At 42.6% G+C, this 22,987-nt stretch overlaps 1 protein-coding gene across 3 annotated transcripts in view; it reads right to left on the bottom strand.

The window, feature by feature from the left end:
* GLRA3 (glycine receptor alpha 3) overlaps positions 1 to 22,987 on the bottom strand; it is a 114,481-nt gene that overhangs the window by 7,449 nt on the left and 84,045 nt on the right. Inside the window, exons 7-9 of one of the 3 annotated variants that reach the window (XM_030192667.1) lie at positions 20,601 to 20,751; positions 19,540 to 19,563; positions 9,885 to 9,901 (exon numbers count right to left, since the gene is read on the bottom strand). In XM_030192667.1, coding sequence (XP_030048527.1) covers positions 9,885 to 9,901; positions 19,540 to 19,563; positions 20,601 to 20,751 — 192 coding nt within the window. Of the gene's footprint in view, positions 1 to 9,533; positions 9,550 to 9,884; positions 9,902 to 19,539; positions 19,564 to 20,600; positions 20,752 to 22,987 lie in introns of all 3 variants that reach the window. The other 2 variants (XM_030192665.1, XM_030192666.1) reach the window with 2 other exon arrangements.

Here is a 22,987-nt window from a genome sequence, read left to right as displayed (position 1 = left end):
TTTTCTAGTATTGCTGCATGCTGAGTCTGACTTCTTGAGGTAACTTTCCAGTTTTGCCTTCATATCTGTTGTGTCATGTGTTTTTCATGTGTAATCAAGGTGCAGTATTCTACTAGTGTGTAGTATTTACAGCCCTTTTTGGTTTGTTTTTTTTTTTTTTTCACTAGGTTGTGTACTGGTGTTTTAGAGCCCGGTGTAATTACAGTGCTGCTTTTCCACGCATAAGGTTGTAGCTCATCCTGTCCTTGGAATTATTGCTGTTATGGTTTGCTAAGGTTATGAGGGTGTTTTTGCACAAGTTTGTGTATAGTGTTTTGCAGTGGAGAGATTGTGTATTGGCATTACTGAGGTGGCACCAAAACATCAGAAAGGGTTTTAGAGCCTAAATCATGACACACTACCTCTTGAAGGATCTACATATAGTTGTTAATAAAAGGAGCTCATTGTGAACACTATCCACCCTAAAAGGGTGTTTTGTGGCTCTACATGAGAATTGTGATATCATGATCCCTTGTTTCATATTGTTGACGGTCTGCATTTTCTATATGGGTGGTATATTGGTGTATTAGGGTCTGCCTAGTGTTATGGTACAGTAAGGTTCTGAGTGTGTTTTTGCACAAATTTGTGCATAGTGTTTTGCAGTTGAGCGATTGTGGTTAGTATATGCTTTGAGCAACCACTTTATTCTTTGACATATGATACATATCTAATATCTAAATTTAATAAAAGGTATTGTGACTATTTTATTTTTACTTATTTTTTTTCTGTGTTAATTGTGGCTATAAGCTCCGCCCCTGGCTCCACCCCCTAACCCCGCCCCCTTTAGCCTCCCCAAACAGTTGGGCCACCGACTGCCTATGGGCATTGACCTTAGTTGGTACCACCAGAGTTTATTTATTTATTTATTTATTTATTTATTTATTTATGCATTTGTATCCCACATTTTCCCACCTATAAGTAGGTTTAATGTGACTTACAAGAGTCTGAGGTAAATAGGTTACAGTTTTTGTAAAACAAAGATCTTGGTTAACAATGTAGAATTAGGTTACAATTGATGTAGTAGAACGAGATTAGTAGAACGAGTTTAACAGTTGTCTTTCAGTATGACAGGCTTTATGTGTTTGTAGTTGTCTCAGTTAGGTGGGTAAGTGAGATGAATTTGGTGATGGGGCTTAGTTCTATGCTGTTCATTTTTATGTTTGTTATGCTGAATAGATAGTCTGGTTGGTTAGTTGGTTCAGCGGGGAGGAATTTTTTGAAAAAAAAATGGGCTTTCAGGTGTTTTTGGAAGCTTACGTAGTTGTCCTTGAGCTTTAGGTCTTTTGGTAATGTGTTCCAGAGCTTGGTGCAAACACATGAGAAGCCGGAGGCATATGTTGATTTGTATTTAATGCTTTCAGTGAGAGGCTGAAAATTATTCTGTAGGCCAGAGAGCAAATCTTGAAGGATATGTGTACCTTGATTGGTAGCCAGTGCAGTTTTTGGAGAAGAGGTTTGGCGCTTTCGAATTGTTTTTTTTTTTTCTGAAAATGAGTCTAGCTGCTGTATGTTGTGCTGTCTGTAGTTTCTTTAATATTTGTTCTTTGCACCCTGTGTAGATTCCATTGCATCAATCCACATGAGCTAGAACCATGGTTTGGATCATGTTGCAGAAAACATCTCTTGGGAAATATTGCTTTATATACTTAAGTTTCCACATTGTGTGGAACATTTTCTTTGGTGTGGCTTTAGTCTGGTTTTTGAGTGATAAGTCATGGTCTATGGTGATTCCTAGGATCTTCAGATTGTCTGCGATTGGGAGAAATGAGTTTCCATCTAAGCACCACTTGATATGCAAACACATATGCAACCCTTTAAGTTTTGTTTTTTATACCATTCATTTTCTAATTAGAGATTCTCTGTGTAGATCCCACTCATTTTTGTACCATTATTCTAGTTACTGTGTGTAATTGTTAATTCCCACTTTAAAGAATCAACCCCATTATTATTATTATTATTTACATTCCTAATCATCCATATCCTTCTGCACCTCTTACTTTCTCCTTTACTATGGTTCTGCCTGCTCACAGGAAATCTATTCCTGTAGTTGATAGTGTATGCATTGAGAGGCAGGCAGAAATCTCTTGGCAGAAGATTACATGTGGAACCTCTTTTTGAAAGCTTTCTTTGTGATTTAATTAAGCTTATCTGGCATTTTTAGAATTTTAACATGTAACACAGCATGTAGCAAAACATATAATAGCATATTGCATCACTTGAAAAAATAATGACTCCATGACAACTGGATTAGCTATTAATGTTTAAATGTACCATCAAAATGCAACAGTCTTATTTTAATTGCATAGTTATGTTGCTCAACCTTGCCAAAATACATAGGCTGAATAAAACTCAGGCAAAGACAGCTCTAATCAGGCAAGATTTGGAAAAAATGAAAGAACACAGGTAAAAGGCACACCTGAAATCCCAAAGAGGCCTGATGTTATTAAAATTGTACCACTGTATCACTCATAAAGTCAATTTTAATATGCTTCATTCTTGAATTTATTTGTCTTAAACATTTATAGGCAGACTACTAAAACGCGCTGTCAGTTTTATGTGAATGAAACAATTTGAGCCTTTTTTAAACAAAAATATGCCCAAGCTTCATACAATTATCAATATGAGCCGTAGTTGGAGGGGATAAGAGCTGCTACACTGTTATATATTATTGGATTATACTGCCATCCTCTTTCTGTACAAAACTCCTCTCTCTCCCTCTCAGTGCAATCTAAAACATTGTTGAAATGTGTTGTTTCCTGATCTACTACATCTACCCTTCCATTTAAAATGCAAAGACCGTTCTGCATGGTCTTATCTCCTCCAGCTTGGACTATAGCAAACTTCTTCTCACAGTTCTTCTGCCAGTTTGTTTTTCTACAGTGTCGCTGGGCAGACTTCTACAGTCTGTGTCCCAGATACGGCAAAAAACAAGGCGGACTTTTACGGTCTCCATTTCCATTATGGAAAGACACATTTGGATGGGCTAGAGTGGGCTGTGATGGCAACTCCAGCAATAAAAGTAGGACCAGTGCCAGGCAGACTTCTAGTCTATGACCTGACACCAGCAGGGAAGATCAAGTGTGTATTTTTTGTGTCACATTCATACTACTTGCTGTGAGTATATCTCAGAGAGGGAGGGGAGACACCTTAAGGTTTATAGCGAGTAAAATGTTGTCAGTTCACAACATTGTTGGATTGCTGGTTTAATCAAGTAATGGCAATGGATGTGACTATAATGCAACCAAAATTGTAAAACCACTCTTCCAAGATTGTCTGAGTCAGTGGTGTACCAAGGGGGGGGGGGGGGGCGGTCCGCCTCGGGTGCACGCCGCTTGGGGGTTGTCGCGTGCCTGTCCGCTATGTTCGTTCTATGCTCCCTTTGCCCCGGAACAGGTTACTTCCTGTTCTGGGGCAGAGGGAGCATGGAAATGAACAAAGCGGACAGGCGCACTGCACCCCCCCCCCCCAGCGGCGTGCACCCGGGGGGGGGGGTCGCACTGCACCCGGGGTGGGGCACATCGGCGATCCGCCCCGGGTGTCAGCCCCCCTAGGAATGCCACTGGTGTGAGTGTCCATTTATGGTGCCAATATTTGATCATGACAGAGTGTAACTTGCAAGGAGTGGCAAGTGCGGCTCTGGCAGCCTTAGTGGGCAGATTAGATGGACCATGTGGGTCGTTATCTGACATCATATATTATAAGCCTGATTTTCAGCTGGCGATCTGCCTTTTACTGACCACTGCTGAGACCCCCTGAAACTCTTGGGTGATACAATCAACCGAAATCTTACCCTGGATAGTCATATGAAAAATGTTATAAAAAAGATGTTTTATGCAATGTGGAAGCTTAGAAGAGTGAGACCATTCTTTCTCAGAGAGTCATTCCGCAAGTTGGTGCAATCATTGGTATTGATCTATTTGGACTATTGTAACTCCATCTATTCGGGATGCAAAGCACAAACCATTAAGAGACTCCAGATTGCCCAGAATACTGCAGCCAGACTTATATTCGGGAAAGCAAAGTATGAAAATGCTAAACCCCTCAGAAAAAAACTTCATTGGCTCCCATTAAAGGATCATGTTACATTCAAGGTCTGCACCTTGGTCCATAAAATCATTCATGGAGAGGTCCCATCATACATGTCAGACATAATAGATTTTTACCAGCAAGAAATATAAGTAGTTCATCAAGCACTTATTTGAATCTCCATTACCCGAACTGCAGAGGTCTTAAATACAAATCTTTACATGCATCTAGCTTCTCTTATACTTGTACGCAACTATGGAATAAACTACCTAACACCATAAAATCAATGCATGATCTGGCAACCTTCCAAAAATTACTAAAAACCTACCTGTTCAAAGAGACTTACAAAGAGAAACCTCCATAATGTCTTGACTAATCTACATCAGTACTAGCCAATATTGAACTCTCTTAATTTAGACACTTTAATCCACACTATCATTACTGAATATTATACCTTGTCTTACTCCCACTCAAATATTCTGAATTACTTACTTATTACTTCTAATTTACCTGTTATTCTTTGTACCTTATTTGCAACAATATTTTGTATTCTGTTAATGGTATCCGCCTTTGCGACATATTGTAAGCCACATTGAGCCTGCAAATAGGTGGGAAAATGTGGGATACAAATGCAGCAAATAAATAAATAAATAAAATAATTATACCCAGAAATTCAATGCCAGGCCATTTCCGGGCTCTAGCATTGAATTTCCTGGTTATATGGAGCTGGCAAAAATATAGCTGGTTAAGGGCTTCTTTTACAAAGCTACGCTAGTGATTCTCCCATGGTAAATGAAAGATAGCCCATAGGAAATAAATGAGCGTCCTCTCATTTGCCACGCAGGAATTGCTAGCGCAGCTTCTTAAAACAAGCCCTAAATTTGATATTTGGCATAAAGATAGGGAGGTGGTGGAGATGAAAACAGGAACGGAATTCAAACATGCGTGGGACAGGCATAAAGGAATCCTGTGCAGAAGGAATGGATCCACAGAAGCTTAGCTGAAATTGGGTGGCGGGGGGAAGAGGGGTTGGTGATTGAGAGGCTAGGATGGGGGAGGGCAGACTTATACGGGGTCTGTGCCGGAGCCAGTGATGGGAGGCGGGACTGGTGGTTGGGAGGCGGGAAATACTGCTGGACAGACTTATACGGTCTGTGCCCTGAAAAAGACAGGTACAAATCAAGGTAAGGTATACACATATGAGTTTATCGTGGGCAGACTAGATGGACCGTGCAGGTCTTTTTCTGCCGTCATCTACTACGTTACTATGACTGCATTTTATGTGATTATATTTATGCAGTTATCGTGAGCCAGTTAAGAGCTGAAAATAGGAACTTAACTGGATAACTTCCGGCTCCACCCCTGGAATGCCCCAAAATAGTTGGTTTCAGTTTGGGCGCTAATTGGGCATTTTCAGCAGTACTATCCAGTTAAGTGCTGTTGAAAATGCCCAGTTAGCCCTGGACAGGTGATTTAAATGGCCATGAGCCTTTCCCGGCTGTTTAAATTATTTTGAATATTGGGCCTTATGTTAATATGGAGCTCATTTTCAAAAGAGAAAAATGTCCAAAAAGTGGCATAAATCTGCATTTGGACGTTTTTCTCACAACAACATCCACATTGGTATTTTCAAAACCAATTTTTAGACATTTTTCTATGATGTCCATCAGAAGTGCATTCAAATCACAAGGGGGTGTGTCAGGGGCATGTTAAGGGCAGGATCTGGGCATTCCTAACACTTGGACGTTTTTCAGCCATAATGGAACAAAATAAAACCATCCAGGACTAAAACTAAGATGTTTTGAGCTAGACCTGTTTTATAACAAATAAGGCACAAAAAGGTGCCCCAAATGACCAGATGACCACTGGAGGGAATCAGGGATAACCTCCCCTTACTCCCCCAGTGGTCACTAATCCCCTCCCACCCACCTCCAAATAAAATGTGATTAAAAACATTACTTGCCAGCTTCTATGCCAACCCCAGATGTCATATTCAGGTCCATTAGAACAGCATGCATGTCCCTGGAATAGTTTAGTAGTGGGTGCAGTGCACTGCAGGCAGGTGGGCCCAGGCCTATACCTTCCCCTACCTGCTACACTATGGAGAATACTGTGAGCCCTCTAATACCAGAAACCCACTGTACCCACATATAGGTGCCCCCTTCACCCTTAAGGGCTATGCTACTGGTGTACAGTTGGGAGTAGTGGGTTTTGGGGGGCTCAGCAGACAAGATAAGGAAGCAATGGTGAGATGTGTAACTGGGAGCATTTTATGAAGTCCACTTAAGTTCCCCATAGGGTGTTCTATTGCTTTCTCGGGATGTCAGGGGGACCAGTCTTCTAAAAATGATGTCTCTTCCTACATCTCAGTGGTTTGATTTTGTGCGTTTTGCACTTGGACTTTTTTTTCCCAAAAATGGACCAAAAAACAAAACATCCAAATCACAAAACCTTGTTCAAAACAGTATTTTTGAGAAAAAAAAAAGATAAAACGTTTTTCTTTTTTGAAAATGACCTATTCGGATTTTGGCCGTTTTTTTTTTTCAAAACGTCCAAAGTTGGAATTAGACGTCATATCAAAAATGCCCCTCTATGTCACTATAGCCATGTTACATTTTTGCTTGCTGCTGTACATTGGTTCCTCAACTATTTCTATATCCAGTTCAAACTTCTACTCATCTACAAATGCATTTTCTTATCAGCATTGCACTAAGTTCCCTTTCTTATTGCCCCTATGTTTTACCATTTATTGGACAAACTGCTCTTATCACTGTCCCTTAATTCCTAATTCTAGAGTCTGTGCTTACTGTCTTGTGGCACCTTTTACCTGGAATGGGTTCCTATAGTTGGTACATCTTGAGGTTTTTTTCTAGACACATTCAAGTTCTTCTAAACCCTACCTTTTTGAGACTGCTTTATGTTCAAAAATCTGGACTCTTCTAGATCTCAGACTTCTCATTTTAAAAAGGTTAATTAAGTAGAAATATTGCATCCAAGAAGCAAATATTTTACAATGAAAAGGAATCTGTAGAACAAGATATTTTGATAAAATATTCAAAATAGTACATTGATAAGAAATATTAGAAAATAGATAATCACAGAGATGGTTGTCATACATGGAAACAACCTCTCACGGCAGAAACAATATAACAATTTAAGAATGCTGGACTCCTCATTTTAACACAATCAAATTTTAAATTAAGTTCCTATATTCAACCACAAATGTATGCACCTTACATCAGCTGAATATAGAGGCCCTTTTACTAAAGGATATTAGTGGAGGAGCATTTAGATATGATGCCAAAGTAAAAAAGCAAACAAACAAAAAAACAAAATAAAAAAACTGCCTATATCAAAATGCTGAGATATAATGGACTATCAATGAAGACATCTATATAAATAAAATCCCCCCTCAGAGTTCTGAAGCTCACTCCATCTGTGGCAATGAAGCCCTGAACTCCTGTCCTCCTAGTAGGCTAGGCTACTATTGGGACTACTCTCCCTCAGTACTCAGCCACGCCCACCTGCTCCCTATAAAACTCACCCTCAACGTTCTATTGGCTTCTGACGTCACTGAAGCCAAGGTTCGTATGTTCGAAGCTCTGAAGCCTCAAAAAACACAGTCTCTGGGCCCCGCCCTCGCATCAAACGTTATGACGTTGAGGGCGGAGGCAGAGCAATTCACCGCCCTCGCGTCAAACGTTATGACGTTGAGGGCGGAGGCGGAGCAATTCACCAACATCGACGACGGGTGGGGGGGACGGGGCCACAGGAAAAACAACTCATACAACGCACCTCTGTTCAGAACCATCTCAGACTGCCAGGTCCCTGCAGCCGCTCAGCCTCTCTCCTTACGTCACTGCCCCTGGAGAAAACCCCGGAGAAGTGCAGCCAACGACGTCAAAGGGGAGAGGAGGAGCGGCTGCACAGACAACCAATGTGAGATGACTAAAACAAGTTCCCTAACACTCAAAAAACTAGCGCTTGCATGCTGATGCAGCAAAGGTGTCAAAGGTATGTCCTCAAGAACAAGACGCTGAGACCGCCTGTCAGTCTGATCTCCTTTTGATGAAACTCAGGATTTCTACGAAAAGGTGAAAATGCAGCCTGAACATTGACAACATCGCAAAACAATACACTTAATTAATCTCGAGGGCACCATACGTCTTTCTTTTTACTGTTACCAACTGCACGAAAATGTCGTCCTCACACGATCATTAATCTGCCTTCTGGCACGAGCCACCAATTAAAAAAAAAACACTAAACAGTAGCTACGGGCTAGGAGAGAGGCAGGTCTTTTTCATTGTTGTTGCTGCTGCTTTTCAACACTCAAGCCACGCAGACAGGCTCGGTGATGGTGTCAGCAGACAGGCTGTCCCGAGACCACAGATATGATCAACAGCAGCACAAATCACAGAAGGCAGGTCAGAGAAGTTTCTCACAAGGAGTTGATGCCTGGCTGCACCTCAGTAACATCACATGTGGCTCACAGAACAAGGAGAGTGGCAGACTCCCTCAAATACTCCCCCCTCCCACAGCTGCCTCTCACTGCATCTCTAACATCCAAACTAACCTCTCTCTCTCACTCTCTCTAGAACACACACACACACAAGGGACAGGGAGGAGATGAGAGGGGAGGAAAAAAAAAAACACCACGTACACACTCTCTCTCACTATCTCTCTCTTAACTGCCTACAACTGAGAAATGGCTCAAATGGTTGTGTTCTGCTATGGAACATTTTGCTGCTGTCTTCCCATTTTGAACCCTAGCCTTGCACACTCTCTTTCACAGACACACATACATACAGTATACACACTCTCACTCTCTCACTGTCTCTCTTTCACACAGACACACACAAACACTTTCACTGTCTCTCTCTTCAACACACTCACTCTCACACACACATACACTTTCTCTGACTCTCTCTCTCTCTCTCTCACACACACACATATACACATTCTTACTACACTTGAGAAATAAAAAAAAAATAAACCGTTGTATTCAGACACACACACACAAGGGACACGGAGGAGATGAGAGGGGAGGAAAAAAAAACACCACATGCACACTCTCTCTCACTCTCAACTGCCTATATGGAGCAACTGACCCTCCACTGTCACAGGGACTACTAGCATCTCTCTCTCTCTCTCTCTCACACACACACACACACACACACACACACACACACACACACACACACACACACAAGGGACACGGAGGAGATGAGAGGGGAGGAAAAAAAACACATGCACACTCTCTCTCACTCTCAACTGCCTATAAGGAGCAACTGACCCTCCACTGTCACAGGGACTACTAGCATCTCTCTCTCACACACACACACACACACACACACACAAGGGACACGGAGGAGATGAGAGGGGAGGAAAAAAAACACATGCACACTCTCTCTCTCTCACTCTCAACTGCCTATAAGGAGCAACTGACCCTCCACTGTCACAGGGACTACTAGCATCTCTCTCTCTCTCTCTCACACACACACACGGGACACGGAGGGGATGGAAGACAAAAAAAGAATCTTTGGGTATGGAGGGGACGGCAGGGGAGATAAGGTAACAACTGGCTCAAATGGTTGTTCTCTGCTATGCAAACTTTTGCTGCTGTCTCTTCATTTTCACACTAGCCTCGCACATTCTCTTTCACACAGACACGCGCACACACACACATATACACACTCTCTCACACAGACACATACACACTTTCTCTGTCTCATACATACACAGACACACATACATATACACACTCTCACTCTCTCTCTTAACTCACTCTCAGTCACACTTTCACACAGACACACACACACACTTTCACTGTCTCTGTCTTCCACATACTCACTCTCACACACACACACGGCTGGAGTGGGGGCAGGGGAGCGAGGAGAATTGCTGGGTGGCTACAGGGGGGGTAGGGGACAGAGGAGAATCGCTGGGTGCCTGGAAGGGGAGCAGGGGAGATACAACAATCGCTGAGTGGCTGGAAAGGGGGGCAGGGGACACAGGAGACAGTCTCACTCACACACACACACACACTCACACATTCATTCTATCTCTCTCTCACACACACACACAGTCACTGTCAAACACACTCTATCAAACATACACACTCCGAGGAAAACCTTGCTAGAGCCCGTTTCATTTCTGTCAGAAACGGGCCTTTTTTACTAGTTTTTCAATATTTGAAAATACACCCAAAAACTGTCCACAAGGAAGACGCACCACAGACTGCCATAGATGTCATCAGATAGTCTTGTTTGTCTATGGAAAATTATCTCCGGAAAATGTGTACATGCAGAAGTGGGCCCGCGATTAATAAAATGTCATCTGCAATCATCAGGATGTCCCCTCCATATGCACCTAGTCTATATATGCTGATGAACATGGAAGGGTGTTTTCCATTCTGGCTCAAGAGAGAGCCAAACATTTTTGCAGAAAAGTCTCAGTTCCTTGTCCTCTTGTACCTTGGGCATAAAAGGGAAATTTTCACTTGCCAGTCCTCATCAGGAGGATCCTGGCATGATGAGTTTTCAGCAGTGGTATCAGGAACCCAGCATCGGCCATATGCAAACACCACACCTTGCTAGAATTGCATGCACTGAGTTGGTGGGAAGACCATCTCCTTCCCTGTCCCCAGAGACCAGACATGCTAAAAAGGCCAGAACATGTCCCCCATGCAAGGCTGAAAAAAGAGGTTACACATCTCAGGCACTCCCCCACCTATGCTCTGGGCTGCGGTTCCATGCCTACATACACATAAGAACAGTGCCAGCAGCTTACAAATGCAAACACTGCAACCCACCTGACGAACCTGACTACCCTTCAGCAGATGTCACAAAAAATGTGTCCCCAAACTATCCACCATTCCCCTGGCCACCTAATGCCAGGCAACATCTCTGGCCATGCAGGGATTACACACCCCCTACCAAGCCCCCAATTTGACTCCCCTCAAATGTCACAGGCTGTCTGAGGGGCCATAATTTATTTATTTATTTGTTGCATTTGTACCCCACATTTTCCCACCTATTTGCAGGCTCAATGAGGCTTACATAGTACCGTCAAAGGCGTTTGCCCAGTCGGTGGATATCAAATACAAAGTTGTATAATGATTGTATGAGGTATAAGTGGAGGGTCGGAATGGATGAAGCTTGCGTGTTATCCTGTTCCATCATAGTCATGCTGTGTTGGTAGGTGAAGAGGGTTATGTGGTGTTGTTGGGGCAGGCCTTTTTGAAGAGGTTGTTTTTTAGTGATTTCCTGAAGTTCAAGTGGTTGTAGATTGTTTTCACAGCTTTCGGTAGCCCATTCCATAGTTGTGCGCTTATGTAGGAGAAGCCGGCTGCGTAAGTTGTTTTGTGTTTCAGTCTTTTGCAATTTGGGTAGTGTAGGTTTAGGTTGGATCTTGATGATCTGACTTTGTTTCTTATTGACAAGTCTATGAGGTCTGTCGTGTATTCTGGGACTACGCCGTATATGATTTTGTGGACTAGGGTGCAGATTTTGAAGATGATCCGTTCTTTGATTGGGAGTCAATGCAACTTTTCTCGGAGGGGTTTGGCACTTTTGAAGCGTGTTTTGCTGAATATCAGCCTGCCTGCTGTATTTTGGGCGGTCTGGAGTTTTTTAATGAGTTGTTCTTTGCAACCCACGTAGATTCCATTGCAATAATCTGCATGGCTTAGGACCATTGATAATATTAGGTATTGAAAAGTCGCTCTTGGGAAGAAAGGTTTTAATCGTTTGAGCTTCCACATTGAAAGGAACATTTTCTTTGTTACAGAGTTTACTTGGCTGTCGAGGGTAAGGTTGCGATCGAGTATGACAACGAGTATTTTCAAACTGCCCGAGGTAGGGAGGGTATGTCCTGGAGTATTTATGGTTGTGGGTTTGTATTTGTTATATGAAGAGGAGAGGATGAGGCAATGTGTTTTTCCGGTGTTCAGTTTCAGTTGGAATGAGTTTGCCCAGGAGTCCATGATGTTCAGACTATCATTGATTTTGTTGGCTATTTCTGTCAGATCATGTCTGAAGGGGATGTATATTGTAACATCATCTGCGTAAATGAATGGGTTAAGGCCATGGTTGGATAAGGACTGTGCCAGTGGAATCATCATCAGAGTATTGGTGATAATGGTGATCCTTGAGGTACTCCGCAGACTGCTTTCCATGGTGGTGATATGTTGATTTTACTTGATAAGTTCTGGTGGTTAGAAAGCCTTTGATTCAGTTAAGTACGAAATAAAATGCGTTAAGGTACAAAGGCCCACCATCTAAACCCTGTCTCCACAAACTTGTGTTTTACAGGCGCTTTGGCGTACACATGGATCTGGAGGCACTCCTGCACCGGTATCACAGGATCAGGAAGGAGAACCCAGAGCTGATCAGAGTGCCTCAAAGCCTGGCATGAGTACCAGCAATATAGCATCCTCATAATAGCTACCCTCTGCAGTAATGCCTGAGTATGTAGTAACCCTCAATACAGTGTGCCCAGAACCTCCATATGCACAACATGTTGTTGCAGGCGACCCCGAAACAATGAGATGACATGGCAAGGAAGGGGGGAAGTTTTGGCACAACACTCTTCCATGAGCAAGAACAAGGTACCTGGTATGTCACATATAGCTACCTGAACACTATTCTGACTGGATCATGAAGGATCCTGCAGAGGTGTCTCAAAGATAGGGAAGGCCAAACAGGGTCTCTTGTCGTCTCCCAGTCAGCTGTAGACCACATAGTCATAGGGCACCAATCACAGCCAGATCCTTGGTAGTACCTGTAACCATGTTACATCCCTAGAATGACACACTGGCATCGAACATCAGAGTCAGTGACTGGTCACCCCAGGGCTTCCAGCAGCCTCGAGCCTCATCTTGCATGCCTGTATGGCTGCCAACCTCTCATGGGACAAACATGCATCACATCTCTGGGTGCCCGCCTCCTTGCATGTCATCTAATAGGTCATACAAACCAATTATGTCCATCAGCTGCCCAGACACCTCCCTACCACCACACACACACACACACACACACACACACCAACCAGCCACTGCCCAGCCTGTAGATAACCAGCAAGCCATAGTCCAGCCACCCACAGAAGAGGACATGCAGCAGGAGCTGGTGCTGGAGGACCCTGGTCTGTGGGAAATAACCTAAAACTCACCCCAGGGGCCTATGCTGCAGGAGCATCAGTAGTAGGGACTGCAAGACTTAAAAAGAATCCCACACCTCTGTGTATATATTTAAAATGTATTGTTCATGCCAAATACAGTTCCACACAAGGCTGTACAACTGCTTTATTCTAAAATATGTGGTTCTGCAATGGCATGCAATATTGACAACAGCTGTGGTCAACACAGTAGTAGCACATGGCTGGAGAATGGAGACTGCAGATGATGGGGTGGGAGAGAGGGAATATGAATTTTCAAACTGAGTCTCTGTAGTCACAATCATTGCAGCTATATTTTAGTTATGGACCATCAGCGATGCTATTTCCATGTTGATTTCTGTGAATATTGTTGCATCTTATTTCAAAATAAATGGATGGACGAGTTCATGAGCTCTATTTGTGAATTTCTGGTCACAAATGACTTGTTGAGTCAATCCTGCCTGGGCTTATACTGTCCTGATGGGATCCACCTGTCCAAGGCAGGTCTGGATATATTTAACAGCACACTACAAAATTTTATTCAGACCCTTATACTGACGAATGGCTGCAGCATGGGATTTGTGGGGAGCTTGCCGCAAGCAAGGAGTCACTGCAGTGGTCTGTGGCAGGTCATGATCTCAAGGGTGGGGAGGCACAGCACATCAAGAGAGTGGTGGACTAAAACAGGAGATTATCTTTAACCAATAATAATGTGGGATTCTATGAAAGCTGTCACTGACTTTAACAGTCAGAGGTTGCAATATGCCCAGAAAGAGTAAGACTGGACAGAGGTGGCACTCTGCCTTAAACAGGACAAGTCAAGCCGATCCACCTATTTGAGTTGATTAGTGATAAGTTGTGGAAAGGGAGTACTTGCAAGATCATAATAGAATTTTTTAGAATGGGCCAGAATTTTCTGAAAAGGTTCTGTCAGAGCTCAGGGCAATTTCTCCAAATAGGTTATTTTTGCAGGTGTCACACAATTCAATACGAGGTGGCTATTTAAATATCACAGCACAGCTTCTCACTTTCCCTGGAAACTCACACAATGTGCAACACAAAATACGGAGAAAAAAACCTTCAAACTTAAGTGAAAGCTATTTAGGGCAAACCCAAAAGTAACCGCTGTCTTCAATAATATCATCAGCAAAAAACAAAAAAAACTCTATCCCTCTAAACATATTAACAATGTTTAGAAGAATGGTCTAAGGTTTGGCAATTAAAATTCAATGCGAAGAAATGCAAAGTGATGCACTTAGGAAGTAGAAATCCACGGGAGACGTATGTGTTAGGTGGGGAGAGTCTGATAGGTACGGGCGGAGAGAGAGATCTTGGGGTGATAGTATCTCAAAACAGTGTGACAAGGCGGTGGCAGTAGCTAGAAGGTTGTTAGGCTGTATAAAGAGAGCTGTGACCAGCAGAAGAAAGGGGGTGTTGATGCCCCTGTATAAGTCGTTGGTGAGACCCCACCTGGAGTATTGTGTTCAGTTTTGGAGGCCGTATCTTGTTAAGGATGTAAAAAGAATTGAAGCGGTGCAAAGAAAAGCTACGAGAATGATATGGGATTTGCGTTACAAGATGTATGAGGAGAGACTTGCTGAACTAAACATGTATACTCTGGAGGAAAGGAGAAACAGGGGTGATATGATACAGACGTTCAAATATTTGAAAGGTATTAATCCGCAAACGAATCTTTTCCGGAGATGGGAAGGTGGTAGAACGAGAGGACATGAAATGAGATTGAAGGGGGGCAGACTCAAGAAAAATGTCAGGAAGTATTTTTTCACGGAGAGAGTAGTGGATGCTTGGAATGCCCTCCCGCGGGAGGTGGTGGAAATGAAAACGGTAACGGAATTCAAACATGCGTGGGATAAGCATAAAGGAATCCTGTGCCAAAGGAATGGATCCTCAGGAGCTTACTCAAGATCGGGAGGCGGGGCTGGAGGTTGGGAGGCGGGGATAGGGCTGGGCAGACTTATACGGTCTGTGCCAGAGCCGGTGGTGGGAAGCGGGACTGGTGGTTGGGAGGCGGGGATAGTGCTGGACAGACTTGTACGGTCTGTGCCAGAGCCGGGGTTGGGAGGCAGGGCTGGGGAGGTGAGGATAGTGCTGGGCAGACTTATACGGTCTGTGCTTGTGCCAGAGCCGGTGGGTGGGAGGTGGGGCTGGTGGTTGGGAGGTGGGGATAGTGCGGGGCAGACTTATACGGTCTGTGCCCTGAAGAGCATAGGTACAAATCAAAGTAGGGTATACACAAAAAGCAGCAAATATGAGTTATCTTGTTGGGCAGACGGGATGGACTGTGCAGGTCTTTTTCTGCCGTCATCTACTATGTTACTATGTTATGTTACTATGTTACAATGTAGATTTCATAGTAGAACATACCCAGGAATCCACAAGCACAAAGAACAAGTCTCTTATGTACAGTATTCTCCAGAAGGATTCAGAAAGCGCTTCTCTATTGTGCTTTCCAAAATAAGTCACTTCTGTCTGTAATGTGCTTTCACTATTATCTCAAATCCAAGCCTGCAGAACTCAAAATCCTGACAAAGATCCTTGTTTCACTAGATAATTGGCTGCCTCACGGGACGTTCATTTTGAAGAAGTGTGCAAAACTTACAAATGGTGCCCAGCCTAAAAAGACAAGAGCCACACCACTTCTGGGGGCTTGAAATGCACTTACTTCTGGGTAAAGAAGTCATCAAACAAAAAAACTAAAAAAAGAAAAAGAAAAGTACACTATTCAATGTTTTGATTTAAACACTGTGGCCAAACTGTACCCCATTAATAAATCCACCATTGTTCTTTCTGATGAAGCTTCGTCCTAACTTCTCCCTGATGCCCAGAAAAAGGCAACATGTCAATCACACCACATCTCAACTCTACAAAAGAATGACGATGTTCAATGCAGTGACGAATCAACGGTCCCCACGTTGATGATCCAACATTATAACGATGTTCAAACAGCTGAGGCTTCAGTTTACAGGACATGTGCCCTACTCCATTTGGATTCCTGGGTGTGTTCTACTGTGAAACTTACATTGTTAATATTTTTTAAGAGATGGGACTTTTTCTGCCAATGATATTTTTTGAAGATAGTGGTTCCTTTTGGGTTTACCCTAAATAACTGTCAGTTAAGTTTTCTCCATCTTTTGTATTGCATATTGTGTGGGTTTCCAGGGAAATGCCCCATGAATTAGCTTTGGGCAATTTTGGAGTGAGAATTTATTTTTGCGCATACCATGACAGGAATAAACCTCACTCATAGGCGCCCCGTATAAGAGGCTTGGGGAGGCTAAGCCTCCCCAGCCCAATCTTGATCATGTGGGCTACTGCAGCCTCGTGGAAGGCGCTGGGCCTGGTGTCGCTGCTGCTGGCACTGGGGCTGGAGAACGTCACTCGGCTCCTGCTGTTCGTACTGCAGGGGCGGCAAGAGCGGCGCTCGGTGTCCGAAGTGCTCTTCTTCTCGGCTTGTGGCAGGCTGCAGGCACAGCGCAGGGGCCGGCTTGGCCGCAGCAGCGCTTCGGTGCATGTGGGTGGCCCGCCGCAGCCTCGAGCTCTGCATCTTCTTCTTCTCCAACCCACAGCTGGCGTGGACCATGCTGCTGCTACACCGGCGGGGCGTGCGGGTCCGCCTCATCGCCGACTCCGATTACATGGCGGTGAAAGGCTCGCAGGTCGGAGTGTTGCGGAAAGCAGGTATACCCAGTGCAGCATGACCAGCACACGGGGTACATGCATCACAAATTTGCAGTGGTTGACAAAACTGTTCTCATCACGGGCTCTCTTAATTGGACAACACAGGCTATCCAGACCAACAAGGAGAACATCCTGATCTTGGAAGATGTTACAGTGGGCCAGCATGATCAGACAAAGGTAGAAAAGATCATTTTATTTTCATTGTAGTGTTTGGAATATGTCCACTTTGAGAATCAGATGCTCAACATTCAAAGTTTATATTTATTTACTGATTTATGGCATTTTATCCCACATTAAACATGAATTAGGGTGTTTTGTGGCTCTACATGAGAATTGTGATGATATGATCCCTTGTTTCATATTGTTGATGGTCTGCATTTTCCGTATGGGTGGTATATTGGTGTATTAGGTTCTGCCCAGTGTAATATTTATGGTACAGTAAGGTTCTGAGTGTGTTTTTGCACAAAGTTGTGCATAGTGATTTGCAGTTGAGCAACCACTTTATTCTTTGACATATGATACATATCTAATATCTAAATTTAATAAAAGGTATTAATTGTGACTTTTATTTTTATTTATTTTTTTCTGTGTGTTATCAGACAATTATGGATTTAAGCTCCACCCCTGGCCCCACCCCTAACCCCACCCCCTTTAGCCTCCCCAAACAGTTGGGCCACCGACCGCCTATGACCTCACTCCTAAGTCAGAAGTATTTGGAGTATGATCTCAAATGTACTGCTAGCACTCACTACATTACTTACATTGTGCCAAAGAAAGCTTCTTTATGGAGTTCATAACATATTTAGGCAATATTTAATCAGAATGATTAAATATTTTGACACCCACCAGACAGGACTTAACAAAGATCTGGGTTTTTTAGCCCATTATAAACCATAAAATTCTACTGCTTTGTCACCCTCTTATCACCACACATATCTCCCTGTCCCTCATCCACCTGGCCCTCCCTGTCTCTCATCAACCACCCTCATCCTGTTAGACTGTCACTGAAATGCTTTGATATTTCACTTATATAAACTGTCATCTATCAACATTTGCTCATTTCTGATCTGACGAAGAAGGGCTACCTTCGAAAGCTAATCAAAAAATGTCCGATAAAAAAGGTATCATCTTATTTTCTTTTCCATGTTTTATTTTATTTCTACTGATTACCTTTAAGAGTGGAGTAACACGGCTACCACATCTCTCTATGAAAAAATGGTTGAAAGAATGAATATATGAAAATAAACGGTTTATTAGAGAATCAAGTGTTAGAAAGAAAAAAGTGTAAAATAAAGTAAAAGTTGGTTTGTCACTGCAACAAAATATTCTTTATTGTTGTGGGAACTGTTGGGAGCTGGGAAAAAACTGATGGGTTAAAGTTTGTATAAATGATGAATAAGGTGTAAATTGCAGAGATTCTGGTGAAAAAGATGATGGTTGAGCAAGGTGCCTCTCTTGGCAGGTCCAGAAGACGCTGGCTCATGCTGATGTGAAAGCTGTAAACTACAGGTTGCCTGCTCTGGGGTTGCTGTAGAGGCACTGTTTAGAGTATAAAAGGGTTGGAGTCTACCTGACCCATGGTAAGGAGGAATCTCCCTTTATGAGGAGATTGTGGAGGGAAGAGAAATATTTACTTGCAAAATGTTTAGTAATAGGTAAAATAAAGTAAAGTAATGTGATAGAGTAAAGTAATGTGAAATCAAGGGATATGATAATGTGTTTGCATGGCAAGGGTTATGTGACGTGTAAACTGGCATGGTAAAAAATGATGCTATATGTTAAATAAAGATGAATGATAATGTGAGGGATTGCTGTTGATCCAAGAGAAGGGAGAACAGAATCCAATGTATCCCTTGAGGGTAAGGAATTTGTAACTGAGGGGACAGTGTAATCCCCTATTAGATTACTATGCGATTTCAAGTGAGAGAGATAGTAAATTTCTTTTGTGGCCCAAATCCGGAATTAGAACTGAGTAAGACCTGGGTTACACAGTGGTGAAATGAAAAGGCAGAAACACTGTTTCATTAATAACCAGAAAGAATTAACAACATGTTTTTACTCTGTGCTTACAGAAATTAAACATAATAACAGAACTAACTCCAAACCTAAGTGTATTTTAAAAATAGATTGCTTATTTATTACAATAGCAGCAAGAACAAAATAAAAATGCAGTCATGAAACAGAAACGGCCTTATCATAAAAATAGCACAGAGTAAACACACATAGATCTCTAAGGTAGGTTTCTAATTCAGCCAGTTACTCAAAACCCATAGCACTTACAAAACAACTAAACATGGCAACTATATAACCTGAATGGAGATAGTACCAAACATTCAGCAGTGGCACAGTGTCCCTCAGACAGGTCAGTCAGACACAGAGCATGGGTTGCACTTCAGACGGAATGCAACAGCAGCCTTTTTGTCTCATATTTGAACCTCTTTTATGCAGAAATCATAAGCTGCAGCTGGGTTATTGTCGTGCATTCTGACCTTGTTGTTGATGCACAAATAATTTTGTCTCAGATGTTGTGTCTTGAGGGGCCTCAACATTGTCTCTTTGACAAGGTGACCAAAATTGAAGGGGTTACCTTGACAATGAGAGGGGTTCTTATAAACAATGTGCAGTGTTTTTCCAGCCACAGTGCCTCTCAGTCTGCAAGGGAAATTCTGATAGTCCGCTGGTATGACCATGACATCAGTTTTGATAACAACATTGTTATTCTTCTATATTGGCACCCTTGGCAGTGTTCTCTTTTCTGTATGCAAGGCCAAAGCTTATTAGACAACATTTCTCTGTATCGAAGGTGAGATCAGTTAGAGTCATCATTTAGTGTGAAGCTATTTTGGTAGTCTGGTGAGATTTCCTGCCTAACTTCAGGTTAGGTTGATATCTTTTGTGTTTATTGATTTAATAAAGATATTTCTTTTTCATAATTAGCCATACATCATAAGACTCCTGAGGAAGGCGCTTGGGTGCCGAAACACGGCTGCTGTGTTGAGTCGTTTCTGCTTTCTTGCAATAAAGACTCTTTCTATTAGTATGTCTCCTCCGGTGTTTGAGAAGAGCCCACTGTCCCTACCTTTTGCTTCTGCAATACTGGATAGTGCCATGAATTATAATCCTATATACCTTTGTAATATAGGAGCATACAGTGCTATATATAGTGCTTTATACAGGGGCCCTTTGCCCCCACAGGCACCTCCACACACCTGCTATGAAAGAACTAGTTTAAGTGCAGGTGTCTAAATGTAGCACGGACGTGCATAACTTATAATATTCTGTAACTTACCTATGTAAGAGGGATCCACATCTATTTCCCACCCATGCTACCCGCTTGTGTATGCCCCTTGCAAATACCCACTAACTAAGTTAAGCAAGTATTTATAGAATAGCACTTAGACAGAATATTACCATTTACAAGCATACTGTCCATACACACATATGCACATATATGTCATTATTTTAATATAAGATGCAACAATATTCACAGAAATCAACATGGAAATAGCATCGCTGATGGTCCATAACTAAAATATAGATTGAATGTTTAATATTTTTGGTCTGTGGGAACCCTGTTTCTAGTACTTGATTATTTTGTACAGTTACACATATAAATATGAGCTCCAAGTTTATAGACATGACCTTCACCCTTCAAAGTATTTTTTGGAGCATCAATATATAACTTACCCTATTCTTCTTTCTCTTACGTTTGAATTTAAGAAATTCTTTGTGCTGCCTTGACACAAAGTTTACTGCTGCATACTCCAGCAATGCAGAGAAGACAAAGAGAAGGCACACTGCCATCCAAATATCAATAGCTTTGACATAAGATACCTATTGGCAAAATGAAAGTGTATTAATTTAAAGAAAACAAGACTACATTACTGATTGTTAGACAACATTAAGGGCCCCTTGTCCTATCATATTAGGGTTAATTTTCAGATGAAGTTATCTCCCTAATCATATAAAAATCACCAAAAATTGTGCACACTATCATTGGTGCTAATTAGATTTAATTGGAATTTATACATGTAAATTTAGGTGCAAGATCCACGCCTAAATTTTATGTATGAGTAAAAAGAGGGGGCATGGAAATGGAAGGATCATGGGTGGAACAGGGGTGTTCCTAGCATTTACGGCATTGTTATAGAATGGGGGGGGGGGGGGGTATACATCTAATTTAGGCATGTACATTTGTACCACGTTTCAGTTGGTGTAAATGGCCACACCTAAACTTAGACGTGATTCTCGAGTGTAAGTGCTATTATATAAACTGTGCGTAATTTTAAATGTTGCTTATAGAATAGTGCTTTTTTCAGTGGCACATATAAAATTCACCTCGTCCGCTGGATTCTATATATCATGCCTAGCCTTCCGTGCCAAAAGTCAAGTGTATTCTATAACAATGCACATAACTAAACTGGCTTAAAAAGACAATCAGCATTTTTAACAGCACTTAACAAGCAATAATGAGCACTAATTGACAATAATTACAATTTACGCGCACAACTCACTAAGCATATTCTGTAAAGCAGAGCACCTAAATTCTAAAGTGCAGAGCCATAAAGGGATATGGTTATAGGCATGAAAATAGGCATTTTGTGGGTGTTCCAAAATTTGCACACACTGTTATAGAATATGGAATACTAGCTGTTGAGCCTGTGAAAATGGGCTACTTTTGGAATAGGGGGGGTTCCGAGCCCCCCCCCCCGGAGTCGCCGCCACCGCCCCTCCACCCGGCTCGAGCAGCACTGTAAACTTACATCAGCATGCAGCAGCAGGCACATCAGCAAAGCTGCCGTTGGGGTGGGCTTCCTTCTCTGCCTGTGTCCCGCCCTCGTGTGACGTAACGTCGGTGAGGGCGGGACAAAGGCAGAGAAGGAAGCCTGACGGCAGCTTTGCTGATGTGCCTGCTGCTGCGTGGTGATGTAAGTTCACAGTGCTCGGGCCAGATGGAGGGGCGGCGGCGACTCCGGAGGAGGGAGGAGCGGTTCCGACGTCTGCAGCATGCCAGTAGAGACTTCCCTCTCTGTCCCGCCCCCATCATCACGTATTGAAGCGGGGGCTGGGCAGAGAGGGAAGTCTCTACTGCGCATTTGCGAGTGAGTACGGTCACTCGCCGTTTATATGTTTGATAGAATAGAATACTTACAATAGCACTAGTGTTGCTCTCCAGTCAATGAAGGAAGGAAGGTGTAGAAACCTCACAGTAAAAGTGGGTGATACCAGGTAGGTATCCTCGTTTAGATAAACAGAAAGATGTTGTTCTCCAGGAGCAACACTAGTACTATTCTGCAGTTGTTGTGATCCCGATGCATGTGTTATTCCCAGAAAAAAACGGCCCCATGTTGGGTCTGTAGACAACTGTGGTGCTCAATAAAGATTGATCTTTTACCCAACTGGCTGCAGAGTACTTTTGGTCCATCCCTACTCTTTCACTTTGTTGGTGTTTCAGTGGCATAGCCAGACCTGACATTTTGGGTGGGCCCAGAGCTAATAGGGGTGGGCACTATGTATACAGGTACGAGTAGTGTTTCATGGGATATTACAAAATAATGCCTTAGAGTGCACTCGATGAAGGATTTCTAACTAAATAATCTGCCCAACGGTTGTCCTGTGTGAACATAAACTGCATACATACTTTATGGAACACCACCATTAAAAAATTTCTAAAAAAATTTCTATCCTGCACTATCCCACAATTTAGGCAATTCCTAGACAAACAGAACTTAAACCTGACCAAACATAAGTCTACTATAATGTCAAACATCCTAACATCACAGTATCCTACAAAATAATTATAACAATGGCACATATCCGTCAAACTTTGCTTTATAACAAATGTAAATGCCTCATTAAACTGTGTTAAAACCACCTTTTCTAAAACTTTACATAGAGGGGCATAATCGACCAGAAACGCCTATCTCCATGGGCGTTTATCTCCGAGAACGGGTCCGTGAAGGGGCGGAGTGAACCGTATTTTCAAAAAAAATAGACGCCCATGTGTTATTCGCCAAGGTGTGAGCTGGGCGTTTTTGCTTTTCAGCGATAATGGAAAATGAAATCGCCC

Source organism: Microcaecilia unicolor, chromosome 2, assembly GCF_901765095.1.
Source record: "Microcaecilia unicolor chromosome 2, aMicUni1.1, whole genome shotgun sequence".
In the NCBI taxonomy this organism is placed as follows: domain Eukaryota; kingdom Metazoa; phylum Chordata; class Amphibia; order Gymnophiona; family Siphonopidae; genus Microcaecilia; species Microcaecilia unicolor.
Note: the sequence above shows the minus strand (reverse complement) of the source record. Positions and strands in the feature narration are given on the sequence as shown.